The sequence below is a fragment of the Lathamus discolor genome, chromosome 11, assembly GCF_037157495.1.
Source record: "Lathamus discolor isolate bLatDis1 chromosome 11, bLatDis1.hap1, whole genome shotgun sequence".
Lineage (NCBI taxonomy): Eukaryota > Metazoa > Chordata > Aves > Psittaciformes > Psittacidae > Lathamus > Lathamus discolor.
This window is the reverse complement of record NC_088894.1, coordinates 11,867,911-11,886,342: the sequence shown is the minus strand read 5'-3', so window position 1 is coordinate 11,886,342 and position 18,432 is coordinate 11,867,911. Positions and strand designations below refer to the sequence as shown.

The 18,432-nt window shown below is 40.4% G+C and overlaps 1 protein-coding gene across 2 annotated transcripts in view; it reads left to right on the top strand.

Annotated features, from left to right (window-relative positions):
- The window catches only part of ITCH (itchy E3 ubiquitin protein ligase), a 60,955-nt gene that overhangs the window by 19,800 nt on the left and 22,723 nt on the right, over positions 1-18,432 (top strand). For both annotated transcript variants that reach the window (XM_065691273.1, XM_065691274.1), the window contains exons 2-7: positions 5,168-5,258; positions 9,608-9,746; positions 11,911-12,035; positions 13,148-13,285; positions 15,137-15,179; positions 17,550-17,719. In XM_065691273.1, the coding sequence (XP_065547345.1) occupies positions 5,168-5,258; positions 9,608-9,746; positions 11,911-12,035; positions 13,148-13,285; positions 15,137-15,179; positions 17,550-17,719 (706 nt within the window). The remainder of the gene's footprint in view (positions 1-5,167; positions 5,259-9,607; positions 9,747-11,910; positions 12,036-13,147; positions 13,286-15,136; positions 15,180-17,549; positions 17,720-18,432) is intronic.

Genomic DNA, 18,432 nt, shown 5'->3' with positions numbered 1-18,432 from the left:
CTTATGTATTTTTTTCAAACAAAACTTTGCATATTTTACACTTTCCCCAGAAGCCTGTATTCCTGGGTTGCACAGTGGGGTTGTCAAAACCACTGTTACTAGCTGTGGTAAATAAGCTTTTTCATGATGCAGTGATGTTTTTTACTGGGCTATTGAACCAGCAAATGCACTTTGGATTGGGAAGCCTGTAAAGAGCCGGTTAACCTCTTTTGAAAATGAATTACTAAACATAAGACTTACAGCAGCCAACAATGTGCAATTATTTCAGTAGTTTTTAAATTATAAAGAGCATGTGCCAACATATTTTCAGAGCTATGCATGTATAATACATAGTTATGGGGTTTCATTCTGACCTAGTTGTCTCTTCTATCCTTTGAAATAAATAGGAAACAGTATTACCTTCTTCAGTAAGCCAGTTATTTAACATGAATCTCATCACTGAATAAACTCACTGTAAGTTGAATTCCTGTAATGCTCTGAAGATCTCTCAAGTCTTCGGCAGCATTTTATTTTGATGTGTACTCCCTGATTCTGTAGGGTAAGAAGCTTCTTCCCACCTCTTCCCTCACTTTTCTTTAACCAAAAAGCACTCAAGGCTGCACTCAAAGTGCTCCCCACTCTTTCTTCTGATTTCTTAAAAGAAAAACATGAGGATAATCCCCTTCTGCCTTCCATTTCTGAGAGTGTTTGTAGCATCTGGGCTGCACTCCACTAGAATGCCTTCATTATGCCACACCACTCTCACAAAAAAAATCTGGTGATGAAGTTTGCTGTCTTGGATTAAAATGCCACCACAGATGATGCAGTTTGGGCTGGCAGCATCAGGTCATGCCATAGGGGAGGCTTCTGAGAAAGCTCACTACTTAGAGGTAGAATTCAAAGAGCTGAATTCCAAAAGGATGCGTGCAGTGAATTTCCTACTGTGAGGGAGATTTTTTTTCAGGCGTGTTCAAACCTGCCTGGGTGCAAACACTGGCATATGCAGTAATGAAGCTGAGTGTAGTCTATCTGATGATCTACACATTATGGGAGCCTGCTATAAAACCAGACCTCCTACCTACCTGGGAGTAAGTGTTCAGCCACCTAAGAAATTCAGGCAAGTGTTTGAAAGGTTTCTTTTTAATGACAAGAAGTTAATTCTACATTATTCTGTATTACATCTTTTTGTGTACCATATTATATCTTTTTATATGCCATATAATTTGTCTTGCTCATTTCTGAGGAAATTCTGCTTACCTGATCCTTCGCTGAGTGTTTATGCTGCCCTGCTCTCTCTGTCACAGCCTTCAAACCGTGCAACTAGTATTTCTAAACTACAAACTCTGGCAGGTTTCTTGGAAAAGGGTAGCAACATCTCAAGGCAAAAATGGCAATATAAGCCATAACATCATGTAAGCAAAGCAAAACCAGGGAGAAAGAATCCAAACACACAAACTCAAATCAAAGCCCTAAATATGTAGGAAGATGTGTGTAACTTTGTACTACAGAAAAACCACTTGCGTGTACATTCTGGGTTTGTGGGAGTACTTTTTGCATTACGGTGAATTATAAAGCAGACATAGCTACTTTATAGTGATTTCTCAGAGTATAGTTTTGCTCAGAAAATTATTATTTATGACATAATTTAAAAGTAGTCATTGAGCTCATTTCCACTGGCAAGAGTTCTGAAAGTCTCATACAGTTAAAATCGTAGAATCATAGAATAGTTAGGGTTGGAAAGGACCTCATGCTTGTTGGTGTTCACACATGATGGCCCTTCGCATCCAGCTGCTGACAGAACTGCTTGTCTTAAATAGTTTGCTTTTCACGGAATACTGAATGTGTTTTCTATTGTAATAAACCCAAATGGCAATATCTTGATAATGATTCCAGAGTGTATGTTGTCTTATTTTTGTGATTAAGTTTCTAAGCAGCCCCAGGCTGGTTTTGAGTTGAAATCCTATGCAGTGCTACTATTAAAGATAGCTCTTAAGACAGTAGTTTCTTACCAAAGAGACTTAATTTGTGTATTTGTTATATAAACAAAAGAGGAGCTAAATGCAAAAAATTAAGCTCAAATACAGAAATCAGATGGATATGTGTGACTTGAGGGGTTTATTGTGTTTTGCAATCTCTTTGTGGTTCTAAGTGTAGTTCATTCATCATCACTGATTCATATTTGACTAATGAATATATTTTAGCCTTGTTTCCTAAGAAAATAAGGTGTATACAATTCCACCTGCTGATCCTGTTCAGCTCGTCCCCTTTTCCTGTGTGTTGCGCGGCAGGCATTGATGATTGCTGATCCACTCCAGCAAAAAATTGAGGGAGATGGAGGTGTCAAAGTTGGTTACATTTCTGAGTTATAAAAATCTGGACAGAGTGTATATATATGCACGGCCGGGAAAAGGCTTGGAAAAGGCTTAGATTAGTGCCCAGCTGAGAGAGAAGCTGCAGTGCGAGTTCAGCTCTTCCTTGCTGGGTGCCTGGCATGGAACCAGGGATTCTGTTTGCTCTTTTTTTTTCAGCAGGTGGTCAAGAAGAGCAGAAAAGCTGTTGGAGTTGAGGGGTTTGAAAACATGAGAAATAGGATGCTGAAATGCAGGGTACAGGTAGCCTGTTGCTTCCTGCTTCTTTTCTTGGAACTCTTTTTTTTCCTGGTTAACCAATGGAGCTTGCTTTAAATGAGGAGCTGCTGGATATTGGCAAGTGTGTAATAAAATAAAGACTCCAAAGTTTGATAGCTCAAAAATAATTAGAAATGTTATGGCAGCTGAGAGAACTCAACAATCAAGGCCACATTGGACTGGCCTTGAGCAATCTGGTCTAGTGGAAGGTGTCCCTGCCGATGGCAGGGGATTTGAAGTGGATGAGCTTTAAGGTCCCTTCAGACCCAAACCAGTCTGTGATTCTATGTGTAATGTAGTTTCTTTTCTTCTAGAAGCACTGGGAGGCAACAGGCTCTTTCAGTTGAACCAAGATAGTTGTTAGTGAAAAACATGTTTCACTCCTTACGTGCTTGCATGTATACATGTGGTAACTCAGCAAATGTTGCAGGACAGTCACTGCAGATGTGATTAAGCTGCTAGGATTTTTTCTGCATATTCTCAAAATGGTGAAATATTCATAAAGTCATTTTAATGAGTGTATTTTGCAAGCTTAGAAATGAAAGTGAGCTTTAACACGTGCTCCTGAATAGATGTTGTATGCTGTATATGCCTACTATATGACTTCAGTTAGAAATTATCACCTTCAGTAATTGCATTTGTATTCTGGGCAGTGTTATTTCTCTAGGTGGAAAATAGAAGCTCCTCTGTAAATGCAGACTCCTTGAGGCTATCCTGCATGTCTGTGTTGGTCATGGTGCTGTTCAGCTGCTTTTTTAAAGTATAAAGGACACCTAGTGAGTTCGGTAGAAGGATCAGAATGAGAATCTTCCGTTAAATCTTCTACATTTAGACTACTTTTGAAATACTGATTTAAAGAGCTTTTTCACTTGAGCAGGATTTATATTTGTGTGATTTCCATCTGGAATCTAGTAATGAACAGTACTGAACTCCACTGATAACACTACATACTGTTGCAGCAGGTCATTAGTACTCTTTTTGGTGGTGTCAAGTTCTCTAGTAATTCAGTATCAGCAAGCTGTAGGATTCAAGAACTTCCCATTCTTCTTATCCCATTGGTAGCTACCTCTGGAATTATCAGTTTCATAGTAATTGTCACAGGATACAGATTGCAGCCTCTAAAAAGAAAGTTGCCACATTCAGACCTGGTCTCCTTCTACAAGTAATGTTATGCACGTGGAGGGCAAGGGCTGTTCTTGGTTAGACCACTTGTGGTGTTATCAGTCCATTCATATGTGTAAAGCCTTTTGTTCTCAAGGTACAGATATTAGCATGGTAGTTTCCTTGGTGGAAAGAATACAGTGTGCAGAAAATTACCTGGGAGCTGTCATGTAGTATTTGATCTGCTCTGGGGTTCCAGTTTGGTGGCTGACCATGCACAGCGATGGGCTGGGAGACGTGTGCATACCCAATAGCCAGTCCCTTGGCCAGAGCAGCTGAGCCCGCACCAGGTGGGAACCCAAAGAGAGAGGGGTCAGACACAGAGGTGGATGAATAGGTTTGTGGTAGGTTATGACCACCAAACACAATGAGGAGGGAGTACAGCACTAGAGGGATGCAGTAAGTTGTATCCAGCGGGTAATTTGGAGTTTTCAAGAAGCCATTCATTTTCCATTGGGTAATCTGTTGTAGAGGTTTATATTTAGTTTAGTTGGTAAGGGATATTGAGCTGAAAATGTGTCCTAAAAATGAATAGGAGACAAGGATGGCTGGACATTTCTAAAGTGATGTCAATTTTTAAAGTAGTAGCATGCTGTTTCATTGCTGTCAATTTCAAAGCTCTATGATGCATACTGTACACTTCTTCTCCCCCTGCTTCCCAAAACCAAATACTGAATTGAATGAAGTTCAAAGAGCAGTAGGAATATCTGTGTGCTTTGGTGCTAGGAGTCCAGCCTAGCACCAGGTAGCACCCACTACCACACCAGTGTGAGGACTGGGGTGTGGTAAGAGGTCAGGTTGCGCTCATGTGAAAGGTATCTTACCCTCTTTCAAAAGTGATCTATTTCCTCTCTTAAAGTGCTTTGTAGAATTACAGCCCCTCTCTGTTGACTTGATCTGAGTCAATTCTGAGAGATACAGAAATGGGTTTATTTAAATTCGAAACCCACTTTTTAATTGAATCATTCATTTTCAGTCTTTTTCCTATGCTTGTGGGTTGTTTGGTTGGTTTTTTTTATATATAACCAAGTAATACTTGACATGGGCAGCTAAATTTGCCCAGGACTTACAACATCAAAATAGGCTGATACTTTCAGACATAAGAGGTACAGCAAACTTTGCAATGAGAATGTCATTCCCTCTCAGTTACTTGACAAATGGAAGGGACAAAATCAAAAGACCTCTTTTGCGTAGGACATGAATATTTACAGATCATGTAAGAGTAGAGACTAAGCCCTTTGAAAACCATTTTCTGGACTGTGGGGGAAATGCAAAGGAACTAGAAAGAAAATGAGCATGGTGGGTTTGTTTGCAGTATAATGTATCTACATGCCAAAAACCAGATGATTTAATTTTTGAGTTTCTGAGGATTCAAATGTTTACGTTGTGTCTTCATCCAGATTCAAGATCCAGCCCGTATTATGGCTGGCAGTGGGTCCAGATCAGGACCATCCAGTGGGTTATCCATGAAATCACAGCTTCAGATCACTGGTAAGCCTTTTGAAAGGAAATCTCTCTTCTGGTTAGAAACTTAGAAGTGTTTTCTTTCTCACAATAAATTGCAAGTCACTGGTATGTTGTATTTCGGGGACTTTGGGGTTGCACAAAACCCAAGAAAAGTCGCATAGTAAAATTGAAGGTGTCTTGCCACCATTACTTGACAGCTGTTTTATTCAGGATTTTATCTAAAATGCATTAAAAAAAGGAGTAATTGTTTTTAAATGCTGTTAAGTAAATTGTACAGAACAGTCTTCCGAAATGTGATCCTGTATTATGATACTGCTTTCAGCTGACACTTGACATAATACCAAATCCAGCATTTACCCCTAACAGCCTCAAGCTAAGTGAATGTAAACTGCTGTTCATTAAATTTGACTTATTGCTTCTCCCTTGTGACATGTTTTTGTGGCCACCGTCATAAAGGAGCTTTAATAAACATATTGGTAAGAATACTGATATAGTTGATCACCTGTAGATTGCATCGGAATGGATTTGCCTGCCATGCTTTGCTTTTTCAGTGCCCCACCAACAGAGTAACTGTTGAAACTTAATTCCCAAGTTTTACTCACTCTAACAAACTTTACTGAAGCATAAAAGCTGAAGCCTGGCATATGAGATCTGTGGATGTAGACAGGTCTAGGTTTTGAAGCATCAAGGGTATATTTTGAATGCTCAGCGTGGAAGATCTGTGGGTATATGCAGATGTTTCACAAAGTTGATATTATGGGGATGAAAAGAATTGTCAAAAATAGATGGGAAAGCTTTAGCTAGAAAGAAGGTTGGAATTGAGTAAGTTGTACTGGCTCTAGCTGTCACCTTGAGGTCACAAGCTTGTTTTTTCTCAGGGGGCCATGAGTCTTTAAGAGAAATCTTGTTCCTACATGTTGATACTGGAGAGAAAAAATGAAGAGGTTTGGAAGGGGGTATATCCTTTACATAGCTATAAAGAGCAGAGCTAAGGATTGAAGTGGTGATTGCTATCTAAGGCTTACTCTGTTAAAGACCTGTGACTCATATAATGAAAGAAATGGCTTTGTTTAGAAATGAGACTGTTAAGATATTTGCGTGGTTCTCAATTTGTACGAAGTTGAGCCATAGTCTGCAAGCAAACTATTTCCTGTGCAAGCAGGAGTTACTTTATCTGTAAACAACACCTGCCCTACCCTCAGCTCCCTGTTCCACTCTCTTCACTAGATTTAAATCAACTTTCAGGTTGTCTGGTTGAGAACAAACCTTGAAAGTAGGTACAAGACTGCTTTGTGCTGCCTGTAAGTGGGTCTTGATGTCTTTGAGATAGCAATGTTAAGGCATGAGATGCTGTAGTATAGAAGTACTGGAGACATGAGGGGAAAGCAAGGGGAGCTATTTGTGAGAATTAATGTTAGCTAACTGGAGTTAATTTCTGTAAGATGTCTTTAATAGAGAAAGAGTTTCCCTTGAGAGCAGTTCAGAGCAGTTTATACTAAGCTACTTGTCTAAATCTCTAAAGGAGCAGAGACTATAAAGGGAATCTAGGTAGATTAGCCATATGGGCTTGAATTAGTCGTCTTTTTTTAAGGATGTAGTGCAGCTGAGGTGAGTGACAAAAACCCAGGAGACCAAGTTGTTATTTGTTAGAACAGAGTGGACTTCACTGCCCAATTGGTAATATCTTAAGTACTGAAATTTGTCTTATATACTGGCTTGTGAGTTTAGTGTTATGAAGGACCCCAAAAACACTCCTGATCCAAGAGCCAAAGGGCAGGGGTAGGCTGGTGCATACACATGCTGCTTTGGCTACATGGAGGCAGCATAGCCATGGTTGTTTGGAAAGACAGGAGTGTTACAGTCAATGCTGTTGAGTGTTTAAAAACAAAACAGACTGAAAATCAAACCACCAAAAAAAAAACAACCAAACAAACAAAACACCAAGACATACGTGCCTGTTTATGTTCACCACGATTCCTGTCCTGTGTGTTGTCCCATGTGTTCTGTCTGTCACCACCTCAAACTTCTAGAGCAGCAAGTCAAAGAATTGTATTTTAGAATCAAAGAGTGGTTTGTGTTGGAAGGGACTTTAAAGCTCATCCAGTTCCAACGCCCTGCCATGGGCAGGGACACCTTCCACTAGAGCAGCTTGCTCCAAGTCCCTGTGTCCAACCTGGCCTTGAGCACTGCCAGGGATGGGGCAGCCACAGCTTCTCTGGGCACCCTGTGCCAGCGCCTCAGCACCCTCACAGGGAAGAGCTTCTGCCTAAGAGCTCAGCTCAGTCTCCCCTCGGGCAGGTTAAAGCCATTCCCTTTGTCCTGTCCCTGCAGGCCCTTGTAAAAAATCCCTGTCCAGATTTCTTGTAGGACCCCTTCTAGATCAGTAGAATCATGGAGTAGTTAAGGTTGGAAAGGACCTTAAGATCATATAGTTCCAACACCCCTGCCACGGGCAGGGACACCTCACACTAAACCATGCCACCCAAGGCTCTGTCCAACCTGGCCTTGAACACTGCCAGGGATGGAGCACTCACAACCTCCCTGGGCAACCCATTCCAGTGCCTCACCACCCTACCAGGAAAGAATTTCTTCCTTATATCCAATCTAAACTTTCCCTATTTAAGTTTTAACCCATTACCCCTTGTCCTGTCACTACAGTCCCTAATGAATAGTCCATCCTCAGCATCCCTATAGGCCCCCTTCAGATACTGGAAGGTTGCTCTGAGGTCCCAACGCAGCCTTCTCTTCTCCAGGCTGAACAGCCCCAACTTCCTCAGCCTGTCTTCATACGGGAGGTGCTCCAGTCCCCTGATCATCCTCGTGGCCTCCTCTGGACTTGTTCCAACAGTTCCATGTCCTTTTTATATTGAGGACACCAGAACTGCACACAATACTCCAAGCAGGATCTCACGAGAGCAGAGTAGAGGGGCAAGATCGCCTCTTTCAACCTGCTGGTCACACTCCTTTTGATGCAGCCCAGGATACGGTTGGGTTTCTGGGCTGCGAGTGCACACTGAAGCCGGCTCATGTTCATTTTCTCATCAACCAGCACCCCCAAGTCCTTCTCTGCAGGGCTGCTCTGAATCTCTTCTTTGCCCAATCTGTAGCTGTGCCTGGGATTGCTCTGACCCAGGTGTAGGACCTTGCACTTGTCGTGGTTGAACTTCATAAGGTTGGCATCAGCCCACCTCACAAGTGTGTCAAGGTCCCTCTGGATGGCATCCCTTCCCTCCAGCATATCAACCGGACCACACAGCTTGGTGTCATCGGCAAACTTGCTGAGGGCGCACTCAATCCCACTGTCCATGTCACTGACGAAGATGTTAAACAAGACCGGTCCCAACACCGATCCCTGAGGGACACCACTCGTTACCTGTCTCCAGCCGGACATCGAGCCATTGACCACAACTCTTTGTGTGCGGCCGTCCAGCCAGTTCTTTATCCACCGAGTGGTCCATCCATCAAATTGATATCTCTCCAATTTAGAGAGAAGGATGTTGTGTGGGACAGTGTCAAACGCTTTGCACAAGTCCAGGCAGATGACATCAACTGCTTTACCCTTATCCATCAATTCTGTAGCCCCATCATAGAAGGCCACCAAATTGGTCAGGCAGGATTTCCCCTTAGTGAAGCCATGCTGGCTGTCACTGAGCACCTTGCTGTTTTTCATGTTCCTTGGCATGTCTTCCAGGAGAATGTGCTCCAAGATTTTGCCAGGCACAGAGGTGAGACTGACTGGTCTGTAAGTTCCCTGGGTCATCCATTTTCCCCTTCTTGAAAATGGGGGTTATATTTCCCTTTTTCCAGTTGTCGGGAACTTCACCTGACTGCCATGATTTTTCAAAAAAAATTTGGAACTTAGAATTTGCCTTTAGCTTTTCTGTAAGTTTGCATTGATACAGAACACTTAACACAAACTTATTTTTCTTAATTATGTTTTTTTCACCAGAAGTTGTGGCAGTTTTCCACGATTCCTTAGTGAGGAAGACAGAGCATGTTTTGAGCTTTTTAACAAGCAGTGTAATAAACTCCTGGAATTCTTTTGCCTGGTGATAGGATGAGCTTGTAGAAGATATTTTCTACTTTTAACACCTAAGCCCTTTTGTGGATCTTATACTGATTATTATTAATTATAGTGTCTGATCCTGCAGAAGTGCTGTTGCATGTTTTAGGCATATGTGTGAGCTATAGCATCATATAAAATGGTCTGGAATGCAAGAGCATTTTTGTCCATCTAACATAGGTTGTTTTTTCTTGAGTGTTGTTGTCAGGCATCAGTGACTTGATACTTGAATACTGAAGCACACAACTGAAAAATACTGTTTGTAATTGAAATCTTATTGAGCAAATTACTTTTTTTTTTTTCTTGACAGTTATTTCAGCAAAACTCAAAGAAAAAAACAAATGGTTTGGACCCAGCCCTTACGTGGAAGTCTGTGTAGATGGGCAGTCAAAGAAGACAGAAAAATGCAACAATACAAACAGTCCAAAGTGGAAACAGCATCTTACAGTGTAGGTTTGATGGTTTTGTTTTCCAATTTACTAGAGCAAAGTTAATGCAAATGACAGTGAACTTCAGGTTTGTGTTTTTAAGCCAGTCATTCAGTGTTACGTGAAGTGGAGATATTTGTGTTAACTTCTGGAGCAAATATCTTATAATCGTACATCACAGAATCGCAGACTGGTTTGGGTTGAAAGAAACTTAAAAGTTCATCCAGTTCCAATCCCCTGCCACAGGCAGGGACACCCTTCACTAGACCAGGTTGCTCCAAGCCCTGTCCAACCAATACTGATATCAATTTGTTTGTCTGGTGTAAGGCTTCTCAAAACTCAAGGGAGCACAAGGGGCAGGTGAATACTTGATCTCTGAGAGCAACTTTCTAGGAAAAAAGTTTTGTGAGTCTATTCTGTAGTATGAGCTCTCTTATGATGCTCATTGTTCTGCTGTTGCCAGAATACTTTTAAGAAGGACAAGTTAAAAATCCAGGCTTTTTGGTTTCTCTGATCACTGGGAGAGCTCCATTATTCTCCAGGATATGCCTTATTCACGTGCACTTTCTCACCTGCCATCATCTTGCTACAGAAGATTTGGTTAAATTTAGCAGTTTTGAAATAGCATGTTTAGATTTGGCTTGTTTTGGAGCTAGAGGGAGGAGGATGTGAGTAACTGCTGTGACAGCAAATCTCGTGTGCATGTGTTCTTCTCCAGTAGGGGCTTTCCCAGTACATTACTGCTAGGTCTGGAGTGTGGGGTCTGACCACATAGGTAATCCTTGATCAGGATCTTCCAGGTTTAGGGAGTGACACTGCTGGTGGCTTTTTCTAGGAGCATAGGTCAACAAATTCAGACTGTCTGTGTTTGGCAGAGGCTGCAGTATTGTGGTTTTATGACGTTATCAGCCCACAAGATTTTTCAGGGGGAGCTAAGGCTCTTGTTTGGTCTATGTGGAGGCTGATGTTGTGGCTGGTTGTACTGTGTCTGCTCTCTGGGAGGTATCTTTCCAGTTTATAGCACCTTGTGTTGAATGAAATTCAAATTGTTGTATCACTAAACCAAGTAAAAATGTAAGAAAAGCCTCAGGGAAGTGAAAGGGGTTAGAAATAAATGGTTGAATTCTTTGAATTACTTGATTTGGAATAAAGAGAAACTGTTGTGATAGTTTGGTCCATAAGGGTCTTTTTTGATAGTAAACCTGGAACCAATTCTCCACCAACATAATCAAATTAGCACGCTGTAGAAGTAATACGTCCTGCTCCTGGAGATGGTGAGGGGAGTTTATGAATTGTGAAGTTATGGGAGAGATAGTGTGTCCGTCTAGTCTCAGGAAATGCATTGTGAAGCCAGAAGTACACTAGTAAAATGTTAAATACTTCTGTATACATTCCTACTTTGTCAGAATACAATGTAAGTATGTGCCAGCTTATGAGGGGAGCAGTCATTCTAAAAATAATTTTGGGGATTTCTGAGTACTTCACGTTTTATGGGGTGTCCTAATATGGGGCTTTTGACAAGGGCCTGTAGGGACAGGCCAAGGGGAATGGCTTTAACCTGCCAGAGGGGAGATTGAGATGAGCTCTTAGGCAGAAGCTCTTCCCTGTGAGGGTGCTGAGGCTGCTGGCACACGGTGCCCAGAGGAGCTGTGGCTGCCCCATCCCTGGCAGTGTTCAAGGCCAGGTTAGGTGGGGCTTGGAGTAACCAGTGGCAGGGAGCTGGAACTGGGTGTTCTTTAAGTGCCTTTCCAATACAAACCAGTCTGTGATTCTGTGATTTTCTTCTCTCATAACCTCTACAGAAAGCAAATGTGAGAATTTTTCACACAGTAGGAAGACACCACATCAGGGTACCCAAATGCTGAACACTCGTGAAATGTGAACCTGCAAGAATCAGTCTGTTTTTTATAATCCTGGTTACACTCAGATGCTAATTGTGAGCTGATAGTTTTTTCTGTAGGTATTTCCCTTGAAGTAGTAATAGTAAAAAACTTAGTTTCTGAACAGCCTTGCAACAGTCTTGTGTTTAAGTGACAACCTGCATACTAGGATGTGATAGAAATGGTGTGATGTTAACCACTGCTGTTTCTTTAGTTTTCAGTGACTTTAAGTAGCAGTAAACTGGTCAGTTCGTCCACTTCCCCTGCCAACAAATGGCCTTACTCAGTGCTTAACTTCTTTTCAGAATTGTCACTCCTGTAAGTAAATTAAACTTTCGAGTCTGGAGCCATCAAACTTTAAAATCTGATGTCCTTCTGGGAAGTGCTGCTCTGGATATCCAAGAGACTTTGAAATCAAACAGTATGAAACGTAAGTGCTGCGTGCAACTCTGTAGATGGCCTGTAAGGGTTCCTTTTGTGGTTACAGGCTGCATTTATGAGCTTCCTTCCACTTTTTCAGTGTCCTCTTATTTCATTATAGACAGTCTGCTATGGTGCCATTGAAAACCTGGTATTTTTCATTTTACTGGTCTGTGCAAGAGGGAAAGCCTAGTTAAAGAAAAATGCTTCCTTTTATATAGCTTAAAAACCAAACTGTGATCTTCTTAATGTTAGGAAATGTATAAAGTTATTTTTGTTCTAGATAGTTTTTCACGCATTTCAGAAGCAGTTAGCTTTTAGGAACTATGTATATCCAAGGAAGGTTGAAAGAAATGTGGAATTCTGCACCCCTGGTACAGAATTTCTTTTGCTACAGCGTAAAGCAAAAGTGCTGTCACGCTGAAGTTCTGTCCTTTTAAAGAAGTGTTTGCTTCTGAGCTTCCAGATGTGGGCACTATAAATGCAGCCTGTTGATAGCAGTGCCAGAGTGTTACTGCCCTGCTGAATCTGGGTGAAAATTACCCAAGGGGACCTGCATTGTGGTGTATGACACCAGATATCCTGCTGTAGGCACTGCATTTGTGTTTCAAATTATTTTATCAAGGACTGAAAAGCAGTTATTTAGCCTGAAAATACCTTTGGTCTAGGGATATGATGCAAAATCTTCATGTTCTAAATGTGAATATTGATGTCATTAAATGTGAAATATTTTAATCAGAAAATAGAATTGATACCTGCTCCATGTAAGGATAAGGTGAATTCCATTTCCTGACTACAGGTTTTTGAAGACAGGTGTATTAATTGCTTTAGAACTGTGAACAGAAACATGAGACAATCTCTGCTGTGATGATAATCCTTTCGTTGGCCAACAACAAGCTTATGCTTCAATTTTCTCCTTTTTATAGAAATAGTAACTTTTTCCTGACATCTGGAAATGATAAATTTTATCACAAAACCCAGAAAACGTTATGGAGAGGCAGAGCAGTAGTACTGGGGTTTGTTTTGGTCTTTTTGATCACTGTGTTCTAAGCATGGCTTCTTGAATAAAATACACTTTTTTCTCATGAAGATAAACCCCTGTTCTTCTTTGTACCTTTTCAGTTGAGCAGGTAGTGGTGACATTGCATCTTGTTGGTGACAGAGAACCAGCAGAAGTAGTAGGAGATTTGTCTGTCTGTCTAGATGGCATGCAGGTAGATCCAGAGCTCCTAACCAATGGTGATGCCTCAAGTACAAGAAGTAAGTAATTTTCAATTCAAATGTCTTCTACATACATCTGGTATACAAAGGTGTTTTTTTTTTCCGGAGCCTTTAACACAAAGTTTTAATAATAACAGCAGCGGTTTCTATAACTTCTGTTTGTAGAGACCAGAACTCTTATGCACTTTTATTTGAGGTGGGTTCATAGTCCCTAGTGAAGATTTTCAGCCTTACTGTAATGGAAAGATCAACATCTTTATTTTGGGGGGCTTTGTTAACATATCTAGCAATCACAAACTGTAATGAAACCCTCAGCTTCCCCGAATGTGTAATAACATCAGGGGAATAAACAGAAGAGTATATAAAGGAAGTTAGTTTAATCTCATAATCATCATAAGTACTCTGCTCACTGGGAGACTTGGGTTTATATTTGTTTTTCTTAAAATATCTCATTTAAATAAATGTTTTCATAGACTTTGTTCCCTGTGGAGTGCTGCAGAGAGGGATCCACTATTCTGTTTAGTTGATGCCTTCAGTTTCAGATAGTTAGTATGAGTTTTAACTGAAAATATTGAATACATGTAAAAATGTGGAATTGCATTAAAATAAAAAGTAATGGGGTTTAATTCCATAGGTGCAGGACAGGAAATGGAGCATTTCTGAGGGTATTGTACATTGCAGAGTAGGAACAGATAAGAGGTTATTTCTCCAGAAGGCAGCATTGGAGGGACTGTGTCCTGCAGCAACTGGCTAGACAACCATTTGGCAATTTTTAGGCTTCTGCGATTTTTTTTAAAGCACTAGAAGACATTGCTTTGAGATTCCACCTGAGTATCATAGGAAAATGGAATTAACACATGAGCTCTGTGACCATTATTTCTTAAAGCGTTCTTTGCATCTTGTTAAAAAGATCAATCAATCTGATTTGTAAGTAAAAACCAATGTTTTTAAAAATCAGGGCACTGGAACACATGGGGAAAGAGTTAAATCATAAAGTAGTCTTAACATGTTCTTATTGTACAGGGTAAAGCACCTGCAGGCAAATACATTGTTTAAAATCACTTCCGTGCTGAGCTTGCTAACAGCACATTATCATTGGTCTTTACGTGTCTTTGCCTTAGATCTGTGCATAGCTCCTATCAGAATTGATAACTGACTTCTTTGTTAACAACATTTGTTTAACTCTGTGGAAATAAAGTATTTGTGCTGTCTACATGAATGAGCAGTTCTGTGCTACATATTCAAGCATTACAAATGCTGGCACAAAAGGCAAATATTTCCAGGCTGGCTGAATTAGCACTTGCAAAATGTTTGCAAATCTAGGCTGAGCTGCTATAATTCTGTTCCGAGTGCAGCCAGATTTTGTACCTGCTTGAATGATTTTATGCTAAATACTTTGCAGAGAAAGGGAAGGGTACAGGCTAGAGAGCCCCAGGAGACAAACCCCTGTGGTTGCTTGCTAGCAGCAAGCAGAGAGAAGATTGTAGAGAAGTTCTTGCCCTTCTTGCTCTGCCTGTCATCGTTGAAAGAGAGTATGAAAAGTCAGCTCCACTTGAAGAATAATGGACACTGCTTGATACTGCTAAAAAGGCAGGAGTCAGTTACTGAGCTCTGCATGTGTTTGGCAATTTTCATAAGGTCAAATGATAACCTGTTATTTCTTCCAGAAGGTGAAAATATTACAGTGGCAGTGGTTAAAAAAATGTATGCACAGACAGACATATAAAGACAAGCAAAGTGTGTACAGTTTTAAAATAAGACAGTACATAAACAGCACATAGTGTATCATCTCCATATTTGAAAGAAATGTGAACATTATAAACTTGCTTCTTGGAAATGATTCAGAATGTTGCTTATACTTCTGTTGTCTTTTCCTTTCTGGTATTTAAGGTCCTACACAGAGTGATAGCTCCAAAGCAAGGAATGATACACGGTAAGGAGCTTTTCCTTGGTTTTTTTGCTGTCTTTTAGTGTTTGCAGTTTTGAAAGAGGAATTGTATGTTCTGTAAAGAAGACAATCAGAAAAATCAGAGTGTATATTAAAATCTGAGCATGTCCTAAACAAAAATACTGTACCATTGTGCATTCACATGTTAAATTGTTTTTCCTATGAGCCCTATCGCCTAGCCTCAGTTTGCCTCCATACCTGACTGATCTTTTGAGGTTTTTTTTCCCTTCATATTCCTCATCTTTCTCCCAGTAATTATCCAAAGCATATAAATATAAATAATAATAAAAAAGTCCCACTGGTGAGTAAAAAGCACTGATTATTTTTGCACTGTTTTATTTTATAGCATGGAGCTATCAGAATTATATTTAGCCTTGTTAAGAAGATCCCAAAAGCTCTAGCAGTTGCAGTGTTTTAAGGTTGATATTGGATTATGTACCCTGCTGTTTGGTAGGATAAAAGTGTGACCATACTTGATTAACCTGCAGTGAGCACCATGCCACTTCAATTAGTTCCAAGCACTACAAGCATTTTAAGGATCTGTACGATGCACAACACTCTTGGGTGACATCTGGAGTGCTAAGTTAAATTCACTGTGTTTTTAATAGGTCACAACTCTTAGTTATGTTGGTTGAAGTGTTCCCATGAAAGCTTATTTTTGTTCTGCTTCCTTTTCATGCTCACTAAAATGTTTCTGAGCTTGGGTGTTCAGAATGCCTGAGTATATAATAGCATAACAGTAATAATAGCTTATTTGGGTTTAGTACCAACCAATGGGGGTTTTGATGTCACTAAAGGTCCATTTTGAGGGTCATGTAAATGTACTGTAGAGATAGGACATGGGGCAATGGGTTTAAACTAAAACAGGGGAAGTTCAGATTAGATATAATGAAGAAGTTCTTTACTGTGAGGGTGGTGAGGCACTGGAACAGGCTGTCCACAGAGGTGGTAAATGCTCCATCCCTGGCAGTGTTGAAGGCCAGGTTGGACAGAGCTCTGGGCAACATGGTCTAATGTAAGGTGTCCCTGGCCATGGCAGAGGTTCGGAATTAGATGGCCTTAAGGTCCTTTCCAACCCAAACCATTCTATGATCTGGAATATGCCTACCAGTGGCTATTGTTACATGTAGAATAATGTTTTGATATACATTGATATACCTTAAGCCAACTGGTCAAATACACTAGAGTTAAAAGGCTATACTTTTGACTTCAGTGTTCAAACAGCAGCAATATGGTTTCTGGCACTGAGGTTACAGCCCTTCCAAACGTCAGATCACTCATGATTTGTATATGCTTTCGTAGTCATTTCCTCTGGGGTTGGTATGAATTATGTGAACCACACCTGGTGTAGAGAAAAAGCGTTGACCAACCCCAGTTCCTCTGCGGTTGGTGTGATATGGTATGAATTATGTGAACCACACCTGATATAGAGAAAAATGATAATGAGGTCAAATGTACTTAATGTACATGATTTTGCTTGATCTTCTATGACTTGGGATTTACTTCAGCTTACCTGCTGGCGTTGATTTTGTGTACAGTTAAAGGAAGGTCATTTTGGAGGTACTGAGCTGAAACCTTAACCCGTGGTTTCATTCCTGATGGTCTCTGTACTTGACCTGCCAATCCACTTGGATTTTAGTTGATAATCTTTTTATTTTGCTCAACATACCCTGAAAATAAAATGCTTTTAAATTAAAGTGTAGATACCTGTAACTCTGCTTAAGGAGCTACATCAGAATAATACACTGCTAAGGAAAACTGAATGGCACAGAATGGGTAAATACTTCCATTTCATAATTCTTAAGTTTCTTAATTCTTGTAAAATTGAGAAGCTTTTATTCATAACTGTTGGTCAAAACTTTAATGCTTAGTACTAAATTCTCCAGCCCTTTCCAGAATTCAGCTTAGGGGAAAAATTGTGTATGTGTAATAGTTTTCTAACAGAGCATTCTGTGTCCTCTGAGCATCTGCTAGCCCTGTGGAGCAACACACGCAGGCTGTTCTCAGGTCATGCTCAGCTTCCTTTCTCATTAGGTGGAATTCATGGGTGGAAATAGCTGAGCAGCAACATCCAGAGCCTGGGCCTAAAGGCAGGTGTATTGAGTTGGGAAATGAAAAAGGAGATTTCAGTGACAGATGTTACATACATCTATTTCACAACCTCTTTATCAGTTGAGGTTTCATACACGTCAGGAGATAAACTTAGCATGATTATACAGATGTATAGGTTTCTATTATTGTTATGAATGTAAGAGTCTAATCTAGTCATAACTTATGTTCTAGTATCTTTCATAAAGTTTAATGTCATCCATACACTATTAGAACAGTTCTTGTTTCTGTCTTTTCCTGCAAAAGGACTAACTCAATTGGCCTTGAAAGCAGTGAAGATGCTTCTCCCAGTGAAAACAAGACTGTTAATGGCAGTGATTCTCCATTACTCACAAACGGAAGCTGCAAACCTTCAAGACCTCCGAGGCCTGCCAGACCACCTCCACCCACGCCTCGCAGACCCACTTCACTAGCTGGTATGTGTGCTAGGGGCAGGCAGTCATTTCAAAGCTGCACACTCTTTGGATGAACATAGCAGTTTGATGCTGACTTTTAGCTACATTTTTCATGTTAAATTCCTTCGCAGATAACTTCAGAGGGACTATATTTTAGCTTGCATTCAGTACGTATTGTTTAATCAGTGTTCCTATTAGAAATGTCTTGCTTCCATGTCTGCTAAGTAACGATTGCAGTGATGCGGCCACATGTAATGGAGCTGAGACCAAAAGAACACAAGTGAATGCTATTACTGCTCTGAAATATCCACTGAGTTTGAGATGAAATCTCCTGAAGGGCTCACAGAATTGTCTCAAGTTGATAATACTGGGTTTTGAAATACTAGTTATTAATTTCTACAAATTTAGCTAAATTCTGTGAAATAGCAGCACTTAAAACATTCATTACTCTCTTGCACTCAAATGGATAGGTTGTTTGGGTTTTTTTTTTTAATTTTTTATTATCTGATAATTTAAAAACTACAAAACTTTAGTCCTGAAAAAGTTGTTGTTTTTAGGGTAACTCCTTCACCCTCATACACTGCAGTCTTCCTTCCAGCAGTCCCATTATTACAGTTGATGAATGCTGAGTCTGGATGGAAAACTGTGACACAGTAATGATGTTAAAAGATGAACCTAGTGTAGGTCAGTAATAAGGCCTGACTTGTATGCAACCTTTAATCCCACCCACCAAA